At 39.8% G+C, this 25390-nt stretch overlaps 1 protein-coding gene across 7 annotated transcripts in view; it reads right to left on the minus strand.

The window, feature by feature from the left end:
- Positions 1-25044, minus strand: part of LOC107845280 — a 45532-nt gene extending 20488 nt beyond the window's left edge. For 2 of the 7 annotated variants that reach the window (XM_047398164.1, XM_047398162.1), the window contains exons 1-8: positions 24524-25013; positions 22313-22440; positions 21933-22065; positions 2777-2933; positions 2613-2691; positions 2350-2390; positions 2103-2219; positions 1894-1974 (exon numbers count right to left, since the gene is read on the minus strand). In XM_047398164.1, the coding sequence (XP_047254120.1) occupies positions 1894-1974; positions 2103-2219; positions 2350-2390; positions 2613-2691; positions 2777-2933; positions 21933-22065; positions 22313-22440; positions 24524-24683 (896 nt within the window). In that variant the 5' untranslated portion in view covers positions 24684-25013. Of the gene's footprint in view, positions 1-1893; positions 1975-2102; positions 2220-2349; positions 2391-2612; positions 2692-2776; positions 2934-21932; positions 22066-22312; positions 22441-24523 lie in introns of all 7 variants that reach the window. The other 5 variants (XM_047398166.1, XM_047398163.1, XM_016689511.2 and 2 more) reach the window with 4 other exon arrangements.
- Positions 25045-25390: the final 346 nt, after the last annotated feature.

Here is a 25390-nt window from a genome sequence, read left to right on the forward strand (position 1 = left end):
TCTTCACCCAAATATTAGTACATGTAACACCAACTAACAAAATGATCCTCTTCTCTCACAGGTTTTTCGGTGTCAAACTCACTCCTCTTGTTGCCTACCACACAAATAAACGCACCCTACCTAGTGGCCTAGGAACCCATATAGAGCAACGAGGGAAAATGCATTTTTCTCCTTAATAAACTCTTGTAATAAGATTTGGCAATGAATAAACCATCTTATTTTTTTTATAATTGTAGTGTCTTGACCAGCTTGTGCATGCCTCAACTAAGTTTACGGGGTACTTTCTAACTCTTACCAACTTAGGTACCAAATAACTCCATCCACCAAGACTTGTACACATTGTGAAGAAATCACCTAATGTTTTTTGCCTCGGCTTCGAATGAATAAACCATCTTTACTCTCTCGCTCTCCATACGCCAAACTACCGTTCAGTACATCATGCCCATACAATAACTCAACCAAATTATAAAATTTGTCCACTTCCCACATGTGTAAGACCCTACATCCATTCCATCTATATCTTTAAGATACTCATCTTTGGCAGCATTCTCTGCCACATAACATTCAACTTCCCCGCATGCGCTTTTCCGCTGAAAACTCCTTTGATTCGACAAGTAACATTCAGGAGCACAAGGAATCCCCAATTTTATGATGATCCAACTAATGGCGTTTCTTACTTTCCTTTGCTCTATTATGGGAATGGTAAGCAAGGAAAAGGTTTTCCTGTTGCTGAAATATGAAGCTAAGCGAGAAAGTAAGGCTACTTGCTCTAAAATAATACATGTAGGAATATATAAATTGAGACATCCCTCTAGATGCCATAGATCCTTTATCATCTCCTAATTATCATTACAAAAGAAATAGGAAAAAATTCAAAATTTTAAGTTGATTCGGTTGGAAAACCTAATATAGCTAAGTTAAAGAGATAAATTGGCATGCCATGACGTCGTTAGGATCTCATATGGCCTTTATGGCCCTAATCTTAATGGATCTTTATGAGCTTCTAAATATCTTAGTCCATGACCAATACCCAAGTTGGTCACATGTAGATTTACTGAATCCACGAAGGATTCAATCAAAGTAAAGTTAGATAAGCAAACTTCATTTCTTTTTTGGTTTTATTTTAGTAGAGTTCCAATGAAAGACAGAAAACCACCCAAAGGAAATGCCTGAACTTTAGATTTTGAGGATCAACAAAATAAGAGGTTTCTCGTTATAGAACACGGAATTCAGTGGAAGCAATGATAAATATTCGCTAAGAGTCTAGCTAGCTCGTCTCTCCCTCAATGCAAACAGGAAGATAGGAGGACAATTTTATTTTTTTTTGACAGATGATAGGAGGACAGTGAAAGAAGGAAAGAAAAGGGGAATGGAGAAAATGACTCCTTTTTCTCAGAATGGTAATATTGTATTACCCAGCATTAAGGAAATGTCGGGCAACATATTTTACAATACAAAAAAGTAAATTGTTCTGCTTAGAAGATTGCTACAAGATAATGACTCCCTTCTTTGGTTTGAGAAGTAAGAGGGAGATAAAAATGTCTCTCTAGACTAAAATGTAGAATAAAAAGGTAAGATAGATTTCCCTATTATATTTTCCCTCCATTTTAATCAAAACAACGAAAAAGGCGAAAATTGTAAAAGCTTTCCTTCATTTTTCTTCTGTCCTTAGCGTCCAGACATGGGCCTAAGTTGCCTACAATGACATGACTGTCATCCGAGAAGCGACTTGAATGTTTTATCTAATTGACCATGATATAAAAATATCATATTTATGAAATACATAATATAGCAATAACTGAACACAAAAGAAATTAGGCTAATCTATATTGAATAAACACGATTAGGGACAAGGAAAAGATAAGAAATGACATTTCTAGAAGCGTAAAATACCGAATGAATTTGATGAATCTTTGAAACTCAGACGTGTACACATCGACTGCTTCTTCCAAGACCGTAATTTGATTCCTTGATCTGCCCAAAATGAAACAACTACACTCAGGTGAAAAATGCTATTACTGTGGAGCAAGGATGCAGACATTTAAGGAAATAACCAAATGCTTCTCAATTCAATCATTTGATCAATATGTCTAAAGTCTCACAGTTTTCCAGCTTCAAAGCGTCGCCACAGCAGAGAAAGAAAAAGTCGAATGTTGAGCACCATTTTCGTGAGGCTGTACAAAGGTGGACCATAACGTTGTCGCTGCTCTTCCATTGGCCTAAAGGTAGACATTTATCAAAAAGCAGTAGACAGGAACACAATTGGGTAACCCAACCCTTGAAAAATAAGCAAAATAAAGAACACGACCAAATAGAAAAAGAATATATAAGATAAAGCGAAAATAATACCCATCATCATCATTTATTTTCTGAACAAAATCCAACAGAACCTGCAAGATAAATTGCAGGTAAATAGTTTTACTGAAAAACAGAGTCAACGTACTGTCCCTGGAATGAATATATTCAAAATGGATCATTTGGCATCCATGAGAATATTACATTAAACAAAAGGTTAATGCATAATAACAATAGGCCTTGTTTAGACATTGACAAGTACTTGTTAGGCAAAAGTTATGAATCCATTATTTTCTACCATATGAATCATGACACACCTGTGGCACTCCAATTAAATACTTCACCAGTGTCTTATAGACACCTGTAGCAGAACCCAGTTGAGCCAGTTGCCGCCTCCTGTGTGAAAGTATCTCGGCATGAATCAGAATCAAATCATGTACTGGCTATCCCATCACAACGAGGATGATGAAACAATACTTACCGTTCCATTTGTTGATGCCACAGCAGAGAATATCGATCACGAATACTTCCACCAGAATTGATTAGGGCATCAACTTCAGCCTGCTTATTTCTCTCAGAACGCTCCCTCTGTTGCCTTATTAGTGTACCACGAAAGTCTTGTGGCATGTAGGTCATCACTACAGAGGTAATAAAAGAATCCATATTACTATCTATACCTTTGAAACATGTAAAACAATAGAGATTTGCTGAGATATACTGCAATCTCTTCAACTTGTCACTTGGCTGTGTGCACGCCTTTGTTGGAGATTCTAGTAACCACATTCTCTAATGGTTGATGATGAGTGCAAGAGCACCTAATTTTGGGTAGTATAGTTTTTTCCTGATAATGACAACAACTACACCTTAGTGTCAAAATAGGTTGGGGCCAGCTATCTGAATCTTCATTTAAGCTCATATCATATCATCATCATAGGAAGTATTACTTTTTCCTGATAATGTAAATATTTTATGAACATGGGGGTAAATAGTCCGCACACAGTATGAATACAAAGTAGAAAATCTCATACCAAAACATGTTCTTGTACTTAGAGCAACCCCTTTTTCTAAGAAATAAGTAAGAGGTGGCAGGTATCCCGTAGATTTAGTCGAGGTGCGCGAAAGCTAGTCCAAACACCACGATTATCCAAAAAAAAAGTAAGAGCAATCATTCACCATAGATGACCATGATACTACAATTTCTCCAAAAACGTACAAAAAAAGTCTCGATGACTAGGGCAAAAGTACTTTCAGATCCAAAATCTCCTCTATTTCTTCCCTTGCGTGTTGGGCAGTGTAATATGACAATATTTGGAGCCTGATAACTAGAAACTTAGATATAATCTTCAAAGATATAAGCTTGCTCTAATATGAAAGGCGAACAACTCGATCAAGCGCCGAGTAGTTTCATTCAAACAAAGGAATAAATCTCTAACGGCAGATTGGATGAGAAACTGAAGATGATGGACTACAAAAGTTGGAACTGCCTAAGATAATTGCAATAATGAGTATGAAAGAATTTAAACATTAGAGTGAAAATAATTGAAGAGGAAACAATTGGGCTGAACAGAATGCGATTAGGACAGCAAGTACACATAGAAAGACTAAAATTGTTACTCCCTCCGTTTCAAAAAGAATGACCTACTTTCCTTTTTAGTCCGTTTCAAAAAGAATGACCCCTTTCCTTTTTTGGCAATACTTTAATTTCAACTTTCCACATGGCATGTTTAGGACCACAAGATTAAAGGACCTTTTGGTACATTTGACACAACTTTAATTTAAGACCACAAGATTCAAAAGTCTTCTTTATTTTCTTAAACTTTGTGTCAAGTCAAAGTAGGTCATTCTTTTTGAAAAGGAGGGAGTATTACTTTTAAGCCATCTTTTAGGTTTATTTCCCTTTTTGCCCTTTCAGTTTAGCCTACAGGCACTCCAGAGTGGCAAGGGATATATGGACTTTGTGGATCTTTTTAACCTATTAAAAGTATGAATAGTTGAATTTTGGTGTGTGGCAGTGTGCACAAATACTGGAAAATATGAGTTGAGAGGTCATTCCTGAACTGGAAACAGTGGGCAGCTATTGTGTCATGTTCAGCAGATCAGTCATCAGGGCCATCACAATTTGTAATAAAACTCACCCTCTCCAATTTAAAAAACAAGTTGATAAGGAAATCACCAGCTCAAATAATTAAATGCCCAAATCTTGCTAGGACATTGACAATAAGCTTCACTATTGATGTATTAGCTAAACTCATTAATATTCAAAAACCAACCACATAAAACACGTATCTGCTAGAAAAGATTCAGACACCAAAGGTGTTCGGATACAACCTAAGTTCACTATGCAAATCCATCTTTCTTTTCAAACTTGTATATTCATGGAGAAGGCCTACCAATCAAGACTTCAGACCCATAAGTTTGATAGGAAGTGTGTATAAGATTTTGTCCAAGGTGTTGACAGAAAGGTTGAAAAAAGTGATCAACAAGTTGGTCGATTTCAAACAAATGGCTTTTTTTAAGGGGAGACAAATAATGGATTCAGTGCTGATTGCAAATGAAGCAGTAGATACCAGAATCAAACAGGAGAAGCCACGGATCTTGTGTAAGCTGGACATTGAAAAAGCATATGATCATGTTAACTGGAAGTTTCTTCTCAAAGTTTTAGCATGTATGGGTTTTGGGGAGAAGTGGCTCAAATGGGTCAGATATTGCATCTCAACCATGAAATCGGTCTTGATAAATGGAGGACCTGAAGGCTTTTTATCTGCACAAAGAGGTTTAAGGCAAGGTGATCCCTTTTCTCCTTTTCTGTTCATTCTAGTCATGGAAGGACTGAATAACATGATCAACGTTGCTAAAGCAACCCGATGACTATCAGGATTTGAAATGGCCAGCAGTTCAGAGGTTAGCAAAGAATTCACACACCTCCAATATGCTGCCGGCACACTAATCTTCTGTGATGCAGAGGAGGACCAGCTCAGAGTATTTAGGACTATTTTGGTTCTGTTTGAAGGCACGTCAGGGCTAAATATCAACTGGAGGAAGAGTCATTTGTATCCTATCAACATACTGCCTGATATGTAACTTCTGACTCAGGTTTTGGGAGGCGAAATAGGTACACTGCCAACTACATACCTAGGAATGCCTTTGGGAGCCAAATCAAAACCCAAAGAGATTTGGGAATCAGTAATTGAGTAGTGCAAAAAGAAACTGACAGGGTGGAAGGCTCAATACTTATCCTTGTGGGGGAGAATCACTCTCACTAATTCAGTACTTGATGCAATGCCAGTTTATATGATGTCTTTATTTCCCATTACAAGTGAGGTTATTCAGAGGATTGATAAGATTAGGAGGGATTTCTTGTGGAATGGAAATACGGAGGGAAAAGGGTTACATTTAATTAAATGGTGCAAGGTGGTGTGTGGGAAGAACCAAGGTGGGTGTAGGCAACAGGAATTTAAAATGGCAGAGTTATGCTCTCAAACTGAAATGGTTGAGAAGTATTGTCAAGCTTACTGAGTAGACATAATAAGAGCTAAATATGGTGAGGATAATAAGTGGGTAACAAGGAAGTAAATTCACCGTATGGAGTGAGTTTATGGAGGTCGATAAGAATACTTTTGCCTCTAATGAAGGCTCATACCACTATCAGGGTATCTAATGGCTGCAATACATCCTTTTGGGAGGACAAATGACTTACCAATTCTTGTCTAAAGAATCATTATGCCCTAGATCTACAGCAAGAGAAAACAGTAGATGGAGCATGGTCAACAAAGGGATGGAATTTTCAACTCAGAAGAAATCGAAATGATTGGGAAGTGGATACATTAGTAGAGTTGTATACAACACTGGAAGAGTTCAAGGGTATACAGCAGGGAAATGATAAGACTTTGGTGGCAAGTAGACAATAGCGGAAGCTTCAAGGTTTCCTAAGCATATAAGCTTCTCAGCAGAGACATGCAACAGATGGTGACTGACTATTGAAGAACATTTGGAAAGTTAAAATACCACACAAAGTATCATGTTTTAGTTGGTTCTTAGCCAGGGAAGTGGTGCTGACTCATGAAAACCTTAGAAAGAGAAATATCAATGCTCGCTCGAAATGATACATGTGAGGTGAAGAAGCTGAGACAATCAGTCATCTATTCATAAACAGTAGGGTCACAGGCAAAGGCCTTAAGCTTGCTCATCGCCCCATTTGAAAGGTCGGTCCTTCTTAATCACTTCGGTCAAGGGGGAGGCAATGGTGCTAAATCCTTTGACAAAACGTCTATAAAAACTAGCCAACCCGTGGAAGCTTCTCAATTCACCTACGGTTTGAGGAGTTGGCCAATTTTTGATAGCGTCAATCTTGGATTCATCCACTTCGACCCCTCTTGAGCTTACCACAAAACCAAGGAATACAACTTCATTAACACCAAAGGAACACTTTTCTAGATTAGCATACAACTTCTCCTTTCGGAGGACATCAAACACACATTGTAAATTCTTTGCATGCTCATCTAAGAACTTGCTATAAACCAAGACGTCATCAAAGTAAACAACAACAAACTTTCCGATGAAAGGCTTCATCACATGATTCATTAGCCTCATGAAAGTACTCGGAGCATTTGTTAGGCCGAATGGCATAACCATCCATTCATAGAGACCAAATTTGGTCTTGAATGCGGTTTTCCATTCATCACCGGGTTGCATTCTTATTTGGTGATAGCCGCTCCTCAAATCAATCTTGGAAAATAGACACGAACCACTCAATTCATCAAGCATATCATCTAACCTAGGGATAAAGTGATGATATTTTACCGTAATCTTGTTGATGGCCCGGTAGTCCACACACATACACCAAGTCCCGTCTTTCTTAGGCACTAGTAGCACCGGAACCGCTCATAGATTCATGCTTTCCTTGATGTAACCTTTGTTGAGAAGTTCCTCAACTCGGCGTTGCAATTCTTTAGTATCCGTCTAGTTGCTTCTATAAGCCGGTTTGTTGGGCTATTGGGATCCTGGCACAAAATCTATTTGGTGTTCAATTCCTCGAAGCGGGGGCAGCCCTTGTGGAAGTTCTTTGGGAAAAACATCTTCATAATCCTGCAACACACAAGAAATCAAAGGAGAAATAGAAGAATTAGTGGGGTTAGTGTTAAAACAATGTTCCGAAAGAAGCATGGGTGTGTCCTCATCATGATCTATGAAGAGCTCCTTCTTTCTAACCAAAAAGGATTGACCCATATCCTTGTTCCTAGGCCAACCCGAGGTTGATTGTCCCCTTGCCTTGAACGACGACCTCTCTTTAAGTTCCCTTTCAATCTCAAGAGCCGCTTGGAAAATACCTTCAATGGTATCAAACTTGTGAAGTGTCAAATGAGTGGAGATCTCTTTGTTCAACCCACACTTGAACTGGATGATTTCATGACTAATTTGTTCCCCATGATAATCAAGCTTCAACATAAGTTGTTGAAACTCATCATAATATACCATCACACTTTTGTTACCTTGACGCAAGTTGTACAATCTAGCAAGCAACTCATGTCGATAACTCTCGGGAAGGTACCATTGTCTCATTAGGTATCTCAACCGAAACCCAGGTGGTGACTACCCATCAACTAATTCATTACCAAACCGCTTAACATACTCCCACCAAGTGTTAGCATAATCCTCAAAATGAGCTATGGCATAACAACTTTTCTTTTCTTCCGAGATATCATTAACTTGGAAAACTGTCACAAACCGATTCCCAAGATAAGTAGACCTCGAGGTCACTTTCACCTTTAAAGATTGGTAGGCTCAACTTGATGGTGTTGATGCCTACGTCTCTCTCTTGGTGTCGGTTTCCCCTTTCTCCATACCCTCGGTATCTCCTTGGATCCACACGACCCCTTCTCATTTCTTCCTCCCTCATGTAAGCATCATCAAAGGCTCCATACCCTTCATACTCTTCTCTACCATATTCCTCAAAGTGGACGGGACGGTTTTGGACATTTGGGACTTGATTTGGAGGAATTGGATTTTGTGGAGGTAATGGTCTTTGGTTTAGTACAGCTTGGAAGGAAGGGTTCGGATTTAGTGGATGTATTTCACGTCCAAATCCCTCTTGTGGGACTTAAGGAGTTAAGGAATGTGTTGGCCTATTGGAGTCACGGGTTGGAGGGATATGAGTGGTTTGGCTTGCGGCATTTAGCGGAGCTGGTAGTGGATTTAGCATTTGGTGCCATGTTTTGGGAGTAACGGTTGCGAAGGAAGTTCTATCATGTCCAATTGAAGAAACATGTTCAGTAGAAGGGCGAGAGTTACTTTGACTCTCCACTTGTTCTAATCTCCCACTAATAGTCAACACATCTCCCTTTATTGTGGTCAAATCCCCTCTCACAGCTCCAACTTCCGTATTCAACCTTTCAAGAGTTCGGGTCCCTCATAGTCTCAATAGCATTGGAATCCACGGTTTGAGACGTGGTTTCCTCCTTTGTCAAGGTATCACCTACAAAATCAGCAAACAAGTTAGTGTAGCCCTCTCCTCACTCACACTCTTTAGATCACCTAACACTTTAGTTCCACAAGTGTTGTAGATTGGCTAGTAACCCGTGAATCCTTAAAGTATGAGTAGGCTCTAGTCCGGAGTGGATTCTTGTTTGAAGACTCAAAGAATGCTCTTCGGACTAGAATCAAGAAGTTTTCAACATGTTCAAACGACAAAAGCACACAAGCAAACGATGACACGAACTCAAGGCTTCAAAGGACTAAGTAACAAGCTAGTGGGAATGTACTAGTTTGTTAGTTAGTTCTCGGAACAACTAAGGGAAACCAAGAATCATCAATTAGAACTAAGAAAATCCAAATTTGAGCTTAATCTTTGTGAGAAATATGAGAGAAAATATTATTGAATTGTGTCTACACAATTACATTGACACAAATAGACACTACATTACAATCTTTTTCTAAGTAGGATTTTGTATACTATTCCTATTCCTATTCATATTCTAACACTCCCCCTCAAGCTGGTGCATACAAGTCATATGTACCTAGCTTATTACAACTATGATTAATACGAGGAAAGGTGAGGGACTTGGTGAAGATATCTGCAAGTTGATCACTTGACTTTACAAATTTTGTAACAATATCTCCCAAGAGTACCTTTTCTCTGACAAAGTGACAGTCAATCTCTATGTGTTTGGTCCTCTCATGGAACACTGGATTAGATGCAATATGAAAGACTGCTTGATTATCACATACAAGTTTCATCTTACCAGCTTCTCCAAATTTTAGTTCTCTCAGCAATTGTTTGATCCAAACCAGCTCATAAGTTGCTGCAGCCATTGCTCGATATTCTGCTTCGACACTAGATCGAGCAACCATACTCTGTTTCTTACTCTTTCAAGACACCAAATTACCTCCTACTAAAACACAATATCCAGATGTAGAATGTCTATCAGAGGGTGATCCTGCCCAATCAGCATCTTTATATCCAATGATATGCTCATGGCCTCGATCCTCGAAGAATAGTCCTTTATCTGGAGATGACTTTATATATCGCAAAATACGAACAACTGCATCCCAATGACTATCACAGGGGGAAGTCATAAACTGACTTACAACACTCACCGGAAAAAAGATGTCAGGTCTAGTCACTGTGAGATAATTCAACTTTCCAACCAACCGCCTATACCTTCCAGGATCACTGAGTGGCTCCCCCTGTCCTGGCAAAAGTTTAGCATTTGAATCCATAGGAGTGCCAATTGGTCGACATCCCATCATTCCTGTCTCCTCAAGAATGTCTAAAGTATACTTGCGTTGAGAAATAACAATACCTGATCTGAACTGAGCAATCTCAATACCTAGAAAGTATTTCAGTCTGCCAAGGTCTTTAGTCTGGGCATGCTGAAAGAGATGTTGCTTCAAGTTAGTGATACCATCTTGATCACTGCCGGTGATAACAATATCGTCAACATAAACCACCAAAAAAATACACAGATTTGGTTCAGATTGGCGATAAAACACCGAATGATCAACTCCATTACAAATCATGCCAAACTCCTGAATCACTGTGCTAAACTTTCCGAACTAGGCACGAGGGGATTGTTTCAAACCATAGAGTGACTTGCGCAATCGACATACAAAGCTACTAGAACCCCCCCCCCCCCCCCAAAGCAACAAAACCAGGTGGTTCCTCCATATAGACTTCTTCCTCAAGATCACCATGCAGAAAAGCATTCTTAATGTCCAACTGATAAAGAGGCCAATGACAAAGAGAGAAAAAGACGGACTGATGCTATTTTAGCCACGGAAAAAAAGGTGTCACTATAATCAAGCCCAAATATCTGTGTATATACTTTGGCAACAAAGCGAGCCTTCAGCCGATCAACCTGACCATCTGGACCAACTTTGACTAACTTTGACTGTATAAACCCAACGGCAACCAACAGGAGATTTACCTGGAAGGAAAACAAGCTCCTAAGTACCACTACTATGTAAAGCAGACATCTCATCAATCATAACCTCTTTCCATCCTGAATGGGAAAGTGTTTCACCTGTAGTCTTAGGGAAAGAAATAAAGGACAAAGATGATACAAAAGCATAATGGGGTGATGACAAACGATGATAACTCAAGAAAGTATAATGTGAGTTAGTATTACGAGTGGATCTTATATCTTTTTGAAGTGCAACTGATTGGCTAGAAGGAGGCAGGTCCGCAGTAGGGGAAGCGCCAGGCGCATGACATGAATCATCTGGGATTGATGCTGGACATGGGAGGCGGTGATAAGTCAAAAGTGGTGGCGTTGTAGCTGGAGATGGAGAAGTAACTGTAGATTCCTCAAAGATTGGTGTGGGTAGAACTGGAGGTATGGATAAAACCTCATTAAGATGATCAGAATATGTATAGTAAGGTTGAGATTCAAAGAATATGACAGAACTGGAGGTATGGGTAAAACCTCATTAAGATGATCAGAATATGTATAGTAAGGTTGAGATTCAAAGAATATGACATCAGCGGACATAAAGTAGCGACCCAGATCAGGTGAATAGCATCGATACCCTTTTTGAACTCGAGAGTAACTAAGGAAGACACATTTGAGAGCACGAGGGGCTAATTTATCTTTTCCTGGGGCTAAGTTATGAACAAAACATGTGCTCCCAAAAACACGAGGGGGGATAGAGTGGAGATGTGACTGAGGAAATAGTATGGAATGAGGAACCTGATTCTGGATCGAAGATGATGGAATTCTATTAATGAGATAGCAAGATGCGAGGACTGCATCGCCCCAAAAACGCAGCGGAACATGGGATTCAATGAGAAGAGTGCGGGCAGTCTCAATGAGATGTCTATTTTTTCTTTCTGTTATACCGTTCTGCTGAGGGGTGTATGGACATGATGTTTGGTGAATGATTCCTTGATGAGTCATAAACTCCTGAAACTGAAAGGATAAGTATTCTAAGGCATTATCACTACGAAAAGCATGAATAGAAACACCAACTTGATTTTGTATTTCAGCACAAAAACCTTTGAATATAGAGAATAACTCAGAACGATCTTTCATCAAGTAAACCAAAGTACATCTTGAAAAATCATTGATGAAAGTAACAAAGTAACGAAATCCTAAGGGTGAACTGACTCTAAGGACCCCAAATATCAGAATGAACTAATGAGAAAATAGACTCTGAGTGACTCTCAATACTACATGAAAATATAGCACGAGTTTGTTTCCCAAGTTGACACGACTCACAATCTAATGTGGATAGACTAGACAAACTAGGCACCATCTTTTGTAGCTTGGATAGACTCGGATGTCCTAAACGTTTGTGAATAAGGTCGGGAGGATCTATAGCGGAGCATGCTGTGAAGTAATTTGAAGAGGTAAGATGGTAAAGGCCCTGTGATTCATGTCCAATGCCAATTGTCTGTCCCGTTTTGCGGTCCTGCATTAGAAAAGAATCATCAAAAAAAGTTATACTATAATCAAGGGCACGTGTCAAACGACTAACAGATACAAGATTAAAAAGACAATCAGGGACATAAAGAACAAAGTCTAGAGTGACAGAAGATAGGTATTTGGCTTGTCCAACTCTATTTGGCTCTGTTCGAATTCCATTAGCTAAAGTAATAGCATGAAGAGATTGTGAATAAACAATATCATACAGAAGGGATTCGTCATCAGAAATATGGTCAGAAGCACCTGAGTCCACAACCCATGATCCAAAGGTAGGAGATTGTGCAGTTGAGGTTATTGGTAGAAATATATGCTTACTTACTTGATACTGAAGATACTCATTATATTCCTTGGCAGATAAATATACTTGTTGATCACCTGTGGTGTTAGACTGAGCAATATGAGCATTTTAGGTGGTCGACCATGCAAAGAATAGCATATTCCATGAGAATGTCCAAGTCTTTTACAATAACTTAGGTCGAGAATAGCATACGCCACGAGTATGTCCAAACCTTTTATAATAACTACACCTAGGTCGAGATCTTCCAAATCGACCTTCCCTTTGTTGATTCTTCATAAACTCTGACATCTGAGTTTATAATCTCCATATTAAGATTCAGATTTAATCATGAAAAAGAAATACTGTCAGAATTCGAAAAAAAAAAAAGTCGTCGGATATAAGATCTGACGTTCGGAAGTTGCTCGAAATCAAAAAATAATCATATGAGCAGCCTCGGAATGAATAAGCGAGGCTACCAAAAAAGAAACTGCCGAAAAAATCGTCGAAATTTAGGTTCCGGCAATCGAAATCTTGAAAGACTTGTCGGAATCAAGAAAAAACTATCGGTACAACCTTGTAATGAAGTGGCGACCTAGCTGGAAAAGAAATCTAGCCGGAAACTGGTCGGAATAAACTGCACGTGCCGGCACGTGAGGCGCAGATCTGAAAATTTCGGCAGCGCGTGGATTGCTGGAGATGAGATTCAAGCAGTAGGGTTTGCTCGCCTGGGTGTTTCTCACCTCGTGGTGGTGTTGGTTTTCACACACAACACTTAAAAAATAGACGAGGGCTTGACAGTCGCCGGAAATTGAAGTATCGGGCTGTCTTATTAAGTTTTCTTCCCAGTAATTTTCTCACTAAACCTGCTCTGATACAACAACAACAACAAACCCAGTGTGTTCCCACAAAGTGGGGGAACACAACTACATATAAGAATTGATCTTGGGTCTAACTCAACCTCAAAAGCTAGCTCATGAGAGGAGGATTATCCAAGTCCTTATAAGAAGACCAATTACCCATCTCTTTTCCGATGTGGGATACTTAACACTCCCCCGCACGCCCAGGCCTCGTTAACTGAAGCGTGGACAATATAATATGGGGGGCCAACATCGGTGAACAAAGATTTGGGACGGGCCTGGCTCTGATACTATGTGAGAAATATGAGAGAAAATATTATTGAATTGTGTGTCTACATAATTACATTGACACCCTATTTATAGAGACTACATTACAATCCTTTTCTAAGTAGGATTTTGTATACTATTCCTATTCCTATTCATATTCTAACAATCTTGACGTGAACAGTGTTTTAAGGTGACGTGGCAGCTTACAATTGGTCACGACCCACACAATTTGTTCATCAACTTGAAGTCTTAATTTTTACATAATTTTTTTTGTAATGGATGACTTGATATTGGAGGGAAAGTAAAGTCTTGTAACTTTTCAACTTTTCAAGCTCAAAAGGTGAGATTTGACTTTACTAGTCTCACAAGACAAGGTCCCTTGTTTTAAGGAAAAGCGGTTGTCAAGTCAAGGAAGTGATGTTGGCAAGTCTTCTCACAAACAACTTTACAACTTTGTCTTACAACTTTTTGGATCTATTTTACTCATTATAGTGGTTACGACATGGGACGAAGAGGATCAAGATGAACACAACAACAACATACCAACAATGGCCACTTCAACGTCCAAACACAAGCCAAAACACACGGCCAACTTCAAATTTTCACAATAAGTCACTTATCATTAAGCTCAACTTTAGATTTAGACACCCTTTGTGTTGATGAAAAAGAAACCAACACAAGAAACAACTAGACAAACAAAAACTTTTGTAGATCTAACAACCAACTCTCGGCCAAGACAACTTTACAAGACAAGAAGCCCTAGGCCAAGGTTTACAACACACGTTTGGTAAGCACTTCCTAAGATTGGTTTTGTGAGGACAAAACCAAGCCTTGAGCTTTGACACCAAATGATACAAGAGTGAATGTGTATCAAGAGAATCAAGTTATCACAAGAACAACAAGATGAACAACAAGGTGCAAGTGAATCGAAATAGGCCACACACGGCTTCACTAGTCTCCAAGATTTCGTTTAGAACAAGAGAAAAAAGTTGACAACAAGAACAACAAGTTCAACAATGCTAGTGAATCGAAAAAAGCCCCACACGGCTTCACTAGTCTTCAAAGTTCAACAATAATACAATGATATCAAGAGAGATGGATAGATAGTTTGACATTCAATATTCAAGAATCTAAGAACCCTAACAACATGCAAGAACCTTAAGATTAATGAATGTTAACACCAAACTCTTACTTGGACCAATAGGAACTCATGAACCTCAAGACCTAAGTTTCTGGCCAAGATACAACCCAAGTGTCACTCCACTTGTGAGTTTCGATTTTGGACCTCTCAATGGAAGAAAGAAGTTCAAAAATATTACAAGTCTTGTTTTTCAAAATATCATATGAATGAACTAACTCCAAATAACCCTAATACTATCTATTTATATTACACCACAAAGTGAGAGAATAATGACCATACTAACCTTGCCAAGGGGTGGCCTTGGAGTGTAAGTTTATTACACTCCAAGGCTCCTCTTCACACTTAAAAACATTTAAACCATTGGATGGCTCAAGTACCAACTCACACACAGCCATTTGCATGAACATAGCTTGGAGTTTTTGTAACTCCCAAGCTTGGCTGCGTGTGAATGTTGTGAACTTGTTGGACAGCTTGGTACACCTGTATCAACGTGTCTCCTAATGTTAGATCAATGTTAATGTAATATCATTTGATGGGGTAGTTCCAACAACAACACGTTGCCTTGGTGTGAAACCCTTAGCCAGGCTTACAATCTTCCTTGCCCATTTTGTGAACAAATTAGTTTTATCAGGATGATCATTTTAGTTTTTGAAGCAGTTTTAGGGTTATATCTGGTTGGAGGAAGAAGTCATTGTTTCCTATCAAGGAAGTGACACAGATGCAGGGATTGGCCAACATTCAAATGCAGAACAGATCAGTTACCAATTATTTACCTGGGCATGCCTTGTGGTTAACAAACACACGGATTTGGTGATATGGGATAATTGAAAAGACAGAGAAAAAGCTAGCTAAACGGGAAACACTTTACTTGTTTAGCTAGGCTGCTCAATTCATTGAAGAGCTTTTGAAGGGATTGAGAACGACTATGTATACTTGAGGAATAGCCTCCCTTCTCTGGTTGCACCCCCCAAGTATTATAGAGATTGGGTGTCGGTTGTGATGTTATACAACACAAAATATGACATTCAGTTTTGACTAATGGAATATGCCCTTTACTTTAGAAACAACTACGTTCAAGACTGATTGAATGCCTTCCAACTACATCATCCAAATCCAACTGATTGAATGCCAGCCAGAATCTCACCGGCTACCCTTTTCTTCTTCTTGATTGATTGCCGGCAACCATCAATATCTCCAGCAGGCAACTCATAAAATATCTCCAGGGAAGATTTTGCCTCTTTCTGGCACTCTTGATTCTGAAAATCTTATCGCACCGGAGTTGCGAACTCTTTGTTGCTATTAACTGCAGTCGGAAGTGACTCGATTCTATACGAGTCGGTAAGTTAAGGAACAGATCCGACCGGTAGTGTCCTCCGACGAGCTGTTTTTGCACTCCTTCTCCCTCTTCTATTTTCTTTCGTTATAACCCCTTCAGGTACTATAAGTCTGGCGCATCTTTTTTCCAGCGACTACAAAATTTTTCGGTGGCCGACATATTTTTCCGGCGACCAGCAATTTTCTGGCGGCCAATTTCAGGAATGGTGTCAGCAATAGGTAAAGGTGACGGCAGTGAAATTCCGGCGACCAATTTTTACACCAACTTGCCGGAATCCAACGAATCGATCAAGGAAACATCCTCACTTTATCTTCTCCCTGGATCAGGTGCACTCGTTTCATTTTACGTACTGTCTTGTTGGATATTTGTACTTGGCTATCTTGGTTTTTCGATCTGATTACCGTTAATTGGTTTACTAGCATATCTATTTACTATGGTAGTATAGTTCTCGTTATTGGTAGCTGTTTATCAAAACTTGTGTTATAATATTGGTTTTGTTGCTTTTGATATATTCCTTTCATTATAACTGGTGTGTCCTTTTAGCCTTACCGTTTTGCTTCCCTTTGTTCTTTCTTTTTTCCTTTTCTTCTTTCTTCTCTAATTTGCGTAGTGGTTGTGATCGGACATGGTAGACCAGGGTCATGTCATAGGTCAGGGTCGGGGTTGAGGGGTGTTGGGTTAGGGTCGGGTCTGGGATCGAGTTTGGGGCTAAGGGTGAAGAGGTAGTAGGGTTAGGTGGGATAAGAGAGCTTCTAGGTTGCGAGTTGGGTCTTGAAACATAGGGACTCTTAAGGGTAAGTCCATAGAGCTAGTGAAGATTCTTAGGAAAGGGAGGATTAGTATAGCTTGTGTCCAGGAAACCAAATGGGTAGGCTCTAAGGCGAGGGAAGTGGATGAATATAAGTTATGGTACTCAGATAGCATGAGATGTAGGAATGGGGCAGGTATCTTAGTAGATGAAAAGCTTAGGGGGCAGGTGGTGGAGGTTAGGCGGGTCAATGATAGGTTGATATTAATTAAGTTGGTCATTGGAGGGTCTACACTGAATGTTATTAGTGCCTACGCTCCGCAAGTAGGCTTGGACGGGGAGGAGAAGAAGGTCTTTTGGGAGGTATTAGATGAAATGGTGAAAGGCGTTCCGAGCTCTAAGAAGCTTCTTTTGTTGGAGGGGATTTCAATGGGCATATTGGGTCTTTATCGGGAGGTTATAATGATGTCCATGGTGGTTTCGGTTTTTGGGAACGAAATAAAGGAGGGGCTTCTCTTTTGGATTTTGCCAGGGCTTTTGAGTTGTGCGTAGCGAATTCGGGCTTCCCAAAGAAGGAGCACCTTATTAACTTTCGTAGTTCGGTGGCCAAGACTCAGATAGACTTTTTACTCCTTAGGAAGGCTGATAGAGCGCAATGTAAAGACTGTAAAGTCATACCTAGCGAGATTCTTTCAACCCAACATAAGCTTCTGGTGATGGACTTGGTAATCAGAAAGGGCAGAACTAAGATGAGAGTTGAGGGATCGACCCAGGATTAAGTGGGGTAGCTTAACTTTGGCCAGTGTGTTGGAGATTGAGAAGTTGACGACACGAGGGGCTTGGAAGAGTAGAGAGGATGTGGACAGTATGTGGAAGACGACTGTGAGTTGCATTAGGGAGACCGCTAAAGAGGTGTTGGGTATTTTGAGAGGTCGATCGAGCAAGCACCAGGGGACTGGTGGTGGAATGAAGAAGTCAAAAGAAAGGTGGCGTATGCTAAGTTGGTGGAGAGCAAGGATAATGAGGAGAAGCGGACGAATAAGGAAGAGCATAAGTTAGCTAGGAAAGAGGCTAAGGTAGCTGTTACAGTGGTGAAGACAGCAGCTTCCGAGAGCTTGTATGCGGTTTTAGAGGAGAAAGGTGGGGATAGAAAGTTGTATAGGCTAGCCAAGGCTAGAGAGCGGAAGGCTCGTGACCTTGACAAGTGAAGTGCATCAACGGAGAGGATGGCAAAGTGTTGGTGGAGGATACCCTTATTTGGAAGAGGTGGCAATCTGATTTCCATAGACTTTTGAACGACGAGGGGGAGAAAAGTTTCGTGTTGGGAGACTTGGAGAACTCAGAGAAGTGTCACGATTATGGTTATTGTAGGCGTATCAAGGTGGAGGAGGTCAAGGGGGCTATTTGTAGGATACGTAGGGGCAGGGTGACGCCAAACGAGATTTCGGGGGATTTTGGAAGAGTACTGGCAGGGTAGGTTTGGAGTGGCTGACAAGATTGTTTAACACTATTTTAGGGCGGCAAAGATGCCCGAAGCGTGGAGATGGAGTACGATGGTTCCTTTATATAAGAACAAGGGGAACATTCAGAGTTGCAACAACTACAGGGGTATCAAGTTGTTGAGTCATACTATGAAGGTTTGGGAAAGGGTGGTAAAATTGAGACTAAGGAGGATCGTGACTATTTTTGAGAATCAGTTCGGTTTTATGCCAGGTCGCTCGACTACTGAGGCCATTCACCTCGTGAGGAGATTAGTAGAGCAGTTTAAAAAGCGAAAGGACTTGCACATGGTGTTTATCGATCTTGAAAAGGTGTATAGAAAAGTTTCTAGGGAGATTCTGCGGAGGTGCTTGGAGGCTAGAGGGGCGCGGTGCCTATGGCATACACTAGGTCGATTCAGGACATGTACGACAACACGATGACTCGTGTGAGGACGGTAGGAGGTGATTCGGAGCAATTTCCGGTTTTGACAGGGTTGCACCAAGGAAAGACTCTTGGCCCGTTTTTATTTGCCTTGGTGATGAATGTTTTGACGTGGCATATCCCAGGGGAGGTGCCTTGTGTATGTTATTTGCCGATGATGTTGTACTGATTGATGAAACTCGGGAAGCAGTCAATGATAAGTTGGAGCTTTAGAGACAAACCCTTGAGTCTAAAGGATTTAGGTTAAGCAGGACTAAGACAGAGTACTTGAAATGTAAGTTTAGTGATTTGTCGCACGAAGCAGAAATGTTAGTGAAGCTTGATTCCCAGGTCGTCCAGAAGAGGGAGAGTTTCAAATACCTTGGGTCTATGATTCAAGCGAATGGAGAGATTGATCAGGATGTCACGCACTGTATTGATGCAGGGTGGTTGAAATGGAGGCTCACTTCGGAAGTCTTGTGTGATAAGAAGGTGCTTCCTAAGCTCAAAGGTAAGTTCTACAGAGTGGTAGTCCGACCGACTATGTTGTATGAAGCGGAGTGTTGGCCAGTTAAGAACTCCTACATACAGAAGTTGAAGGTGGCGGAGATAAGGATGTTGTGATGGATGTGTGGACTTACCAGGAAGGATAGGGCTAGAAATGATATTATCCGGAAGAAAATGGGAGTGGCTTCTGTGGAGGACATGGTTCGGGAATGTGATAAGGAGGGGCACGGATGCTCCAATACAAAAGAGTGAGAGACTGGCTATGAATGGTTTTAAGCGGGGTAAAGGTAGGCCTAAAAGTATTGGAGGGAGGTGATTAGACATGACATGGAGGAGTTACAGCTTACAGAGGACATGACCTTGATAGAAAGGTGTGGAAGACGCGAATTAGGGTAGAGGGTTAGCGTGTAGAGTACGTTTGTGGTGTATTGGTGATACCTATGTTTTCCGTATAGATATTTTATAGTATTATGTTGTGTGTGTCTTGTCTCTGTTAGTATTCTTTACTAGCTCGCGGTGTGATGTCCTTTGTTGTTGCATGCTTTTATGTGTTTTGTTTGTTATACTGTTCTCTGTCCTAAGCCGAGGGTCTATCGAAAACAGTCTCACCTACTTCATCTGAGGTATTGGTATGGACTGTGTACAGGTTACCCTCCCCAGACCCCACTTGATGGGAATACACGGGGTATGTTGTTGTTGGGCGTCAGTTGTACTTCATAGAGAAACATCTTATGTTTTAGGTTTTTTAGTTTTTTGTATAATGCTTGTATAGGGGAGGATTTTTCCATTATTGATAAAATTATTTACCTTGTAGAAAGATATTCTTTTGAGGGCATAGAGAAAGACTTTGCTTATTTGAGAAATAGTCTCTTTGCACTTATTTCTTTTTGATGCACCCATGAGGTTCCTATAGGTATAGAGGATTAGGTGGCTTTTTAAAAAAAACATGTTACGTTGTGAGGTAAGATGCGGGAAGCACGATTGAGATGGTTCGGACACGTGAAGAGGAGGGGCACGGATGCCCCGGTCCGTAGGTGTGAGAGGCTAGCGTTGGATGGTTTTAGACGGGGTAGGGGTAGACCGAAGAAGTACTGGGGTGAGGTGATTAGGCGGGACATGGAACAGTTACAGCTCACCGAGGACATGACCCTAGATAGGAAGGTATGGAAGATGCGAATTACGGCAGAGGATTAGGGCCAGTTCGGGTCGCTAGTGTAGGGAATAAATTGGTGGGGGTGTATTCCTGTTATGATTCCGTATTCAATGTTCCGTGTTCCGTGTTCCATGTTTATTACGAATATGTGTGCTTTCCTCCGCTGTATATTCCTGCATTCCTGCTTTACTCTGTTTTATATTCCTTATGGGTGCCGTATCTATGTTATGTCATCTGCTTCTGTGCTGTACTATGTGTTTGTGTGATATCTCGTGACTTGAGCCGGGGGTCTTTCGGAAACAGCCTTTCTACTTCATCAGAGGTAGAGGTATGGACTGCGTACATCTTACCCCCCCCAGACCCCACTAAGTGGGAATACACTGGGTTTGTTGTTGTTGTGTTGTTGTGAGGTTCTCTACTTTTTGGTATACGTCTTGTATATGGGCACCTTTTACACCCTATTAATATGAAAATTATTACTTGATCCAAAAAAAAATGCTCCAGAAAGAAAGGATTAGAAGATTTCTAACGAGGTGTCACGTTTTGTACATAGCGTAAAGTGTAATTGTCTTAAGAGTTCATCTTTTAGGTGTAATTGAGAAAATATGTAATAGTGCAAGAAAGGGGTCCTTTTTTTGGATGGATTTCTTGGCCCTGGAGCTTCTAGTAGATTCATCCCACCTGTTTCATGCCCCCTTATGAATAGAAAAATATGACATCTTACTCATATAAAGATTAATGGTGAAGTGCAGATTTTTATCACTTATTAGACTTTTCTAAGTTTAATTTGAAGTTGTTTAAAGTTTACATGAATCCTTCAAGAACTGTGTCTAAGAATCCTTTTAATTTTCAGTTTGATACTTTTGATTCTCTGATTTGGAGTTGGCTAAAACTTAACTACTACAAGCAACTTGGTATTGTCTTCTTTTTCCTTTCCTTTATTCCCTTTAGATAAGCATAAGCAATTTAACTTTCTTTTGATTTCCATTGTAATTTTGTTACTCGATGCATAAGGGATCTCAAGGCGGTTCCTATATGTTTTTCTTGTTTTTCCGTCATTTCCTCAGCAATTCAACTCACCTACCTTAGCCTTGAAAACAAACCTGCTACCCACGATTTCCCAGTCTTTTCTACATTTAAAGCACTCCTAAGGTATAAATTCATCACCAATGTATGAAATACCTAATAATTTCGACCCTTTTCATCATCATACCTATTCCCAAGAAGCTGTGACCAACTCTACTACATTTGACTCCCCTTTATATAGTGGAGTTCGACTTTACAGCAAACAAGAAGCATCAGCTCAGCCTGTTCAACAAAGAACACTCAGGTGATGACATTCTTTTACTTAGTTTTCTTTCTTTTTTTTTTTTTGAAACCGACATTCTTTTACTTGGTTATCATGAATATATAGTGATAATGGTCTATGAGCTAACAAATTCAGATCAAAAGCAAACAAACTATACAGATCTGAATATACTTCATAAATTGGCAGCAGCTTAACAATTACGAAGCAAAGAAGGACCAACCAGTGTTGAATACAAACTCGGAATTCTTCGATTGGAAAGTCTCCAAACTCTTCAATGTACATCGGAATTTTTCTCCTAGCCGTCCAAGAACAGAAACTAGTTCAGCATCTTCAGAGGTTGACTGCAATTGAAGCTGAAGAATAACAGAGAAGAACAAAACATCTCTTTATTAATTTGAGACAATTCAGATATTTTGTGATCTTAGCTCAACCCAGTGTGAAGAATATTAGTGAGTACACAAAAAAGCATTTCTGTTGGGAAATGAAACACGCCTGGAGACATAAAGTTAGAACCAATCGAAAACCGAATGACATTACTGTAAGTCAACTGACGCTTCTCAGAAAAGCTAAAACTTGAGTTCCGAAAACTGAGCATCTCACCGCTGGTGGCCAATTGGAGTTTTCCAAGAGGAAAAGTATTTCTTCAAGTTGTTCTCGGTTCTTCCACAAATTCTCATCAACTTTGTGAGGAGGGTGACTCTCTGCTTCAAGGACTAATGAACTTTCTCCTATCAAATCAAAACAAATCAAATGTGACTTGCCTCACAAGGGAGCTCACAACTGAAAACAAAACACAAGTCTGCTTCCGTTAACGTAATCTCGTAACAATGTCAGTCTCTGCTAGATCAGAAAGCAGACAACACTAATCAGGGAAAAATAATCAAACTAATCCTCCAAAATTATCTGGAACACCATGGAATTGTCGAGGTGTGCACAAGCTGGCCTGGACACCACGATTATCAAAAAAAGATCATCACGAACATACTAAGAAAATCAGTGAGAGAATTAGTAATAAAGTACTAAAACTTAAACAAAACAAATATAATATGTCATCCAGGGTAGACTTGAACATTGCAGCATCCAATCGGAGTCTTAATTGACCATCCGATCCTTTAACCAACAGGGTCAGAACCCCATATTCTTAGAACTAGGACAGCTGACCCACATGAATGAAGCTTGTCATGCATCATTTTATGATTAGTAAATGCAACAAGCAGAGTTATCTTTAACTTTTAGGAGATAATATTCTTCAGTATTAACTACCTAGTTATAATACGATGTTAAATGAATAGCTTTGTGTTTTATCTTCAGTCAGTAAGTTAAGTGAATAGCTCTTGGCCCTAACTTGTTCTCCGGGATCCGGTGAGATCTACCAGCAACCGGTTTACGGAACAAGGAGTTAAGCAAGGGCCAGGAGATTGATAAAAGAACCTGGCCGAAGTCAATCTTGTGTTCAATTCCGAGGTTGGAAGGATTTCTTTAAGCCATCACGTTTAGTAGACAGCGAGTGGAGTGCATAAGCCCCTTTAGAGATAGGGGTGAGTACTACACAAGCTCGTAAGTAAAGTACGGAACGAGCCTTGTCCACGAAGCAGAGCAACCTCATCTTGCTTGCTTCTAGCGAAGCTTAAAAGCCTATTCAGGCCTTTTGACTCAACATGAAGTTGTGTCCACCCGATCCTATCAATGTCTATTTTATTTTGTTATTGATGTAAATATAGAAAGGAATCGAGTGGACATTATTAGATTTGAGTATTACGCAATTGTATTTCATCAGTTTCTTTTCAATAATAACCTCTCACTTATCTCTCGGATTTTCTGGGGATTTCTCTGAATCTCCCATTTCTCTCCTTGATTTCATATTGTAACATGTTCCAGCCACCTCAAACAAAGGAGCAAGTGGGTTCCATGACCTCTTCTCGTCCTAAAGGTACACTACATCCTTGGGAATTAAACTCTATCTATGCATTTCAATTAAGGGGGACCAGGAACTGACCCCCAGAGATGTATCCAAGACTTCTTTTTTCCTAGTGTATGAACACGTTTATGCTAATTTGTGTATGAGGTTGATATTAATAGCTTTAAATAAACACCAAATTTGCACTCAAAGGTGCGGCCTAGTGGTCAATGAAGTGGGTTGAGAACAATGAGGTCTCGGGTTCAAATTTCAACAATGACAAACGCACCAAGTAATTTCTTCCCATTTGTCCTAACCTTACCTGATACTTGCTAGGTAGGTGCGCGAAAATTGATCCGGACAGCATGATCATAAAAACAAAAACAAGCATCTAGTTCTTATTTGTTTGCATAAACCCAAAGGTGATGACTTTATGGCACTATTATTAAGTTCATAAAAATAAATTCATTTACATTGGGTATGTTGTTGTTGTTGTTGTTGTTGTATTTACCAAAACAAGAAAACTATAAGCACCTACGTGATAAGCACTCCTAAACAAAAGCGAGTAATCAGCAATAATGAATGTGAGAAACCATAATCAGTATAGCAAATTTTGCCAAAGACCAACTAAGCCATTCCATCCAAAAAATATAAGTAAAAACCTGCACAAGCAATGGAAATAAATAAAAAGGGCATCTCCGAGCGCTAAAGCTCAATTAGGCACGGTCCCAAGGAAAAGCCGGACCAGAAGAGGGTCTATTGTACGCAACCCTTACCTTGCATTTCTGCAAGAGGCTGTTTCCACGGCTTGACCTGTGACCTCCTGGTTAAATGGCAGCAACATTTACCAATTACACCAACGACTCCCTGATGAGGGAAGCAGATACATAGTACTGTAAATTGAACGAGTTTACCTTGGGTTAAGGGAGAATCCTTGTGCAGATCATTAGCCATTGAATGAATTTGATCAGTAAGACGAGATACATCATGGGAAAGAGAGGGGAATGGGTACTTATCATAATAAGAAGCCAAAAAAGCTCTCGTTATTGGCATCAGCCCCTCCGTTGACGCCATTTCTGTACTACTTATACAACTCTAAAACAGTTGAGGGATCAAGCAAAGGTTCAGTAAGTCAAAAGGGTAGCTAGAAGCTGGATCGCAACACTTCAGGAAGTCTACGGAAGAAGTAAAGGAGGTGGGGCAACCGGCGAAAAGGAATTGTACAAGGTATAATTCTATTGGAATATTTTCCCTCAAAGGGAGAGTTCTACCGTGAAAGAAACAGTGACTGGGAGTTGCCGGTAAACGGACGAATTTACGAAGCAGGGACGAATTTTCATAATTAATTCACCAATTGACATGTGTCTTTGCCTCTTTGGTATCACTTTGTACTTAAAAGTTTGTTTGGATGTTGGTTTGTGTTTTATTATATGTTATGGTATCGTATAAGGAAAACACATAAATACTTTCCAAACTTATCATCATAATTTATTTTACTACTTTAACTAATTTGACCGTGCTTCGCACAGTCATAATTTTTTTTATTGCATAAAAAGAAAATAATTTTTTCTTAATATGTGAATACTTTTCTAAAAGAAAAATATTCATTAAACACATACACAAGAGAATATAGAGGAGGATATAAAGTGAATTTTAAACCGCTTTATTTCTCTTTAATTAGGATTAAAAGTTGAATCATTCTTTTGTGACAATATTCATCGACGTATCATAGGCCCGTTTGGCCATAAAAAAAATTTCCTTTTTTCTAATTTTTTTTCACT

This window comes from Capsicum annuum, chromosome 10 (genome assembly GCF_002878395.1).
Source record: "Capsicum annuum cultivar UCD-10X-F1 chromosome 10, UCD10Xv1.1, whole genome shotgun sequence".
NCBI classification, from domain to species: domain Eukaryota; kingdom Viridiplantae; phylum Streptophyta; class Magnoliopsida; order Solanales; family Solanaceae; genus Capsicum; species Capsicum annuum.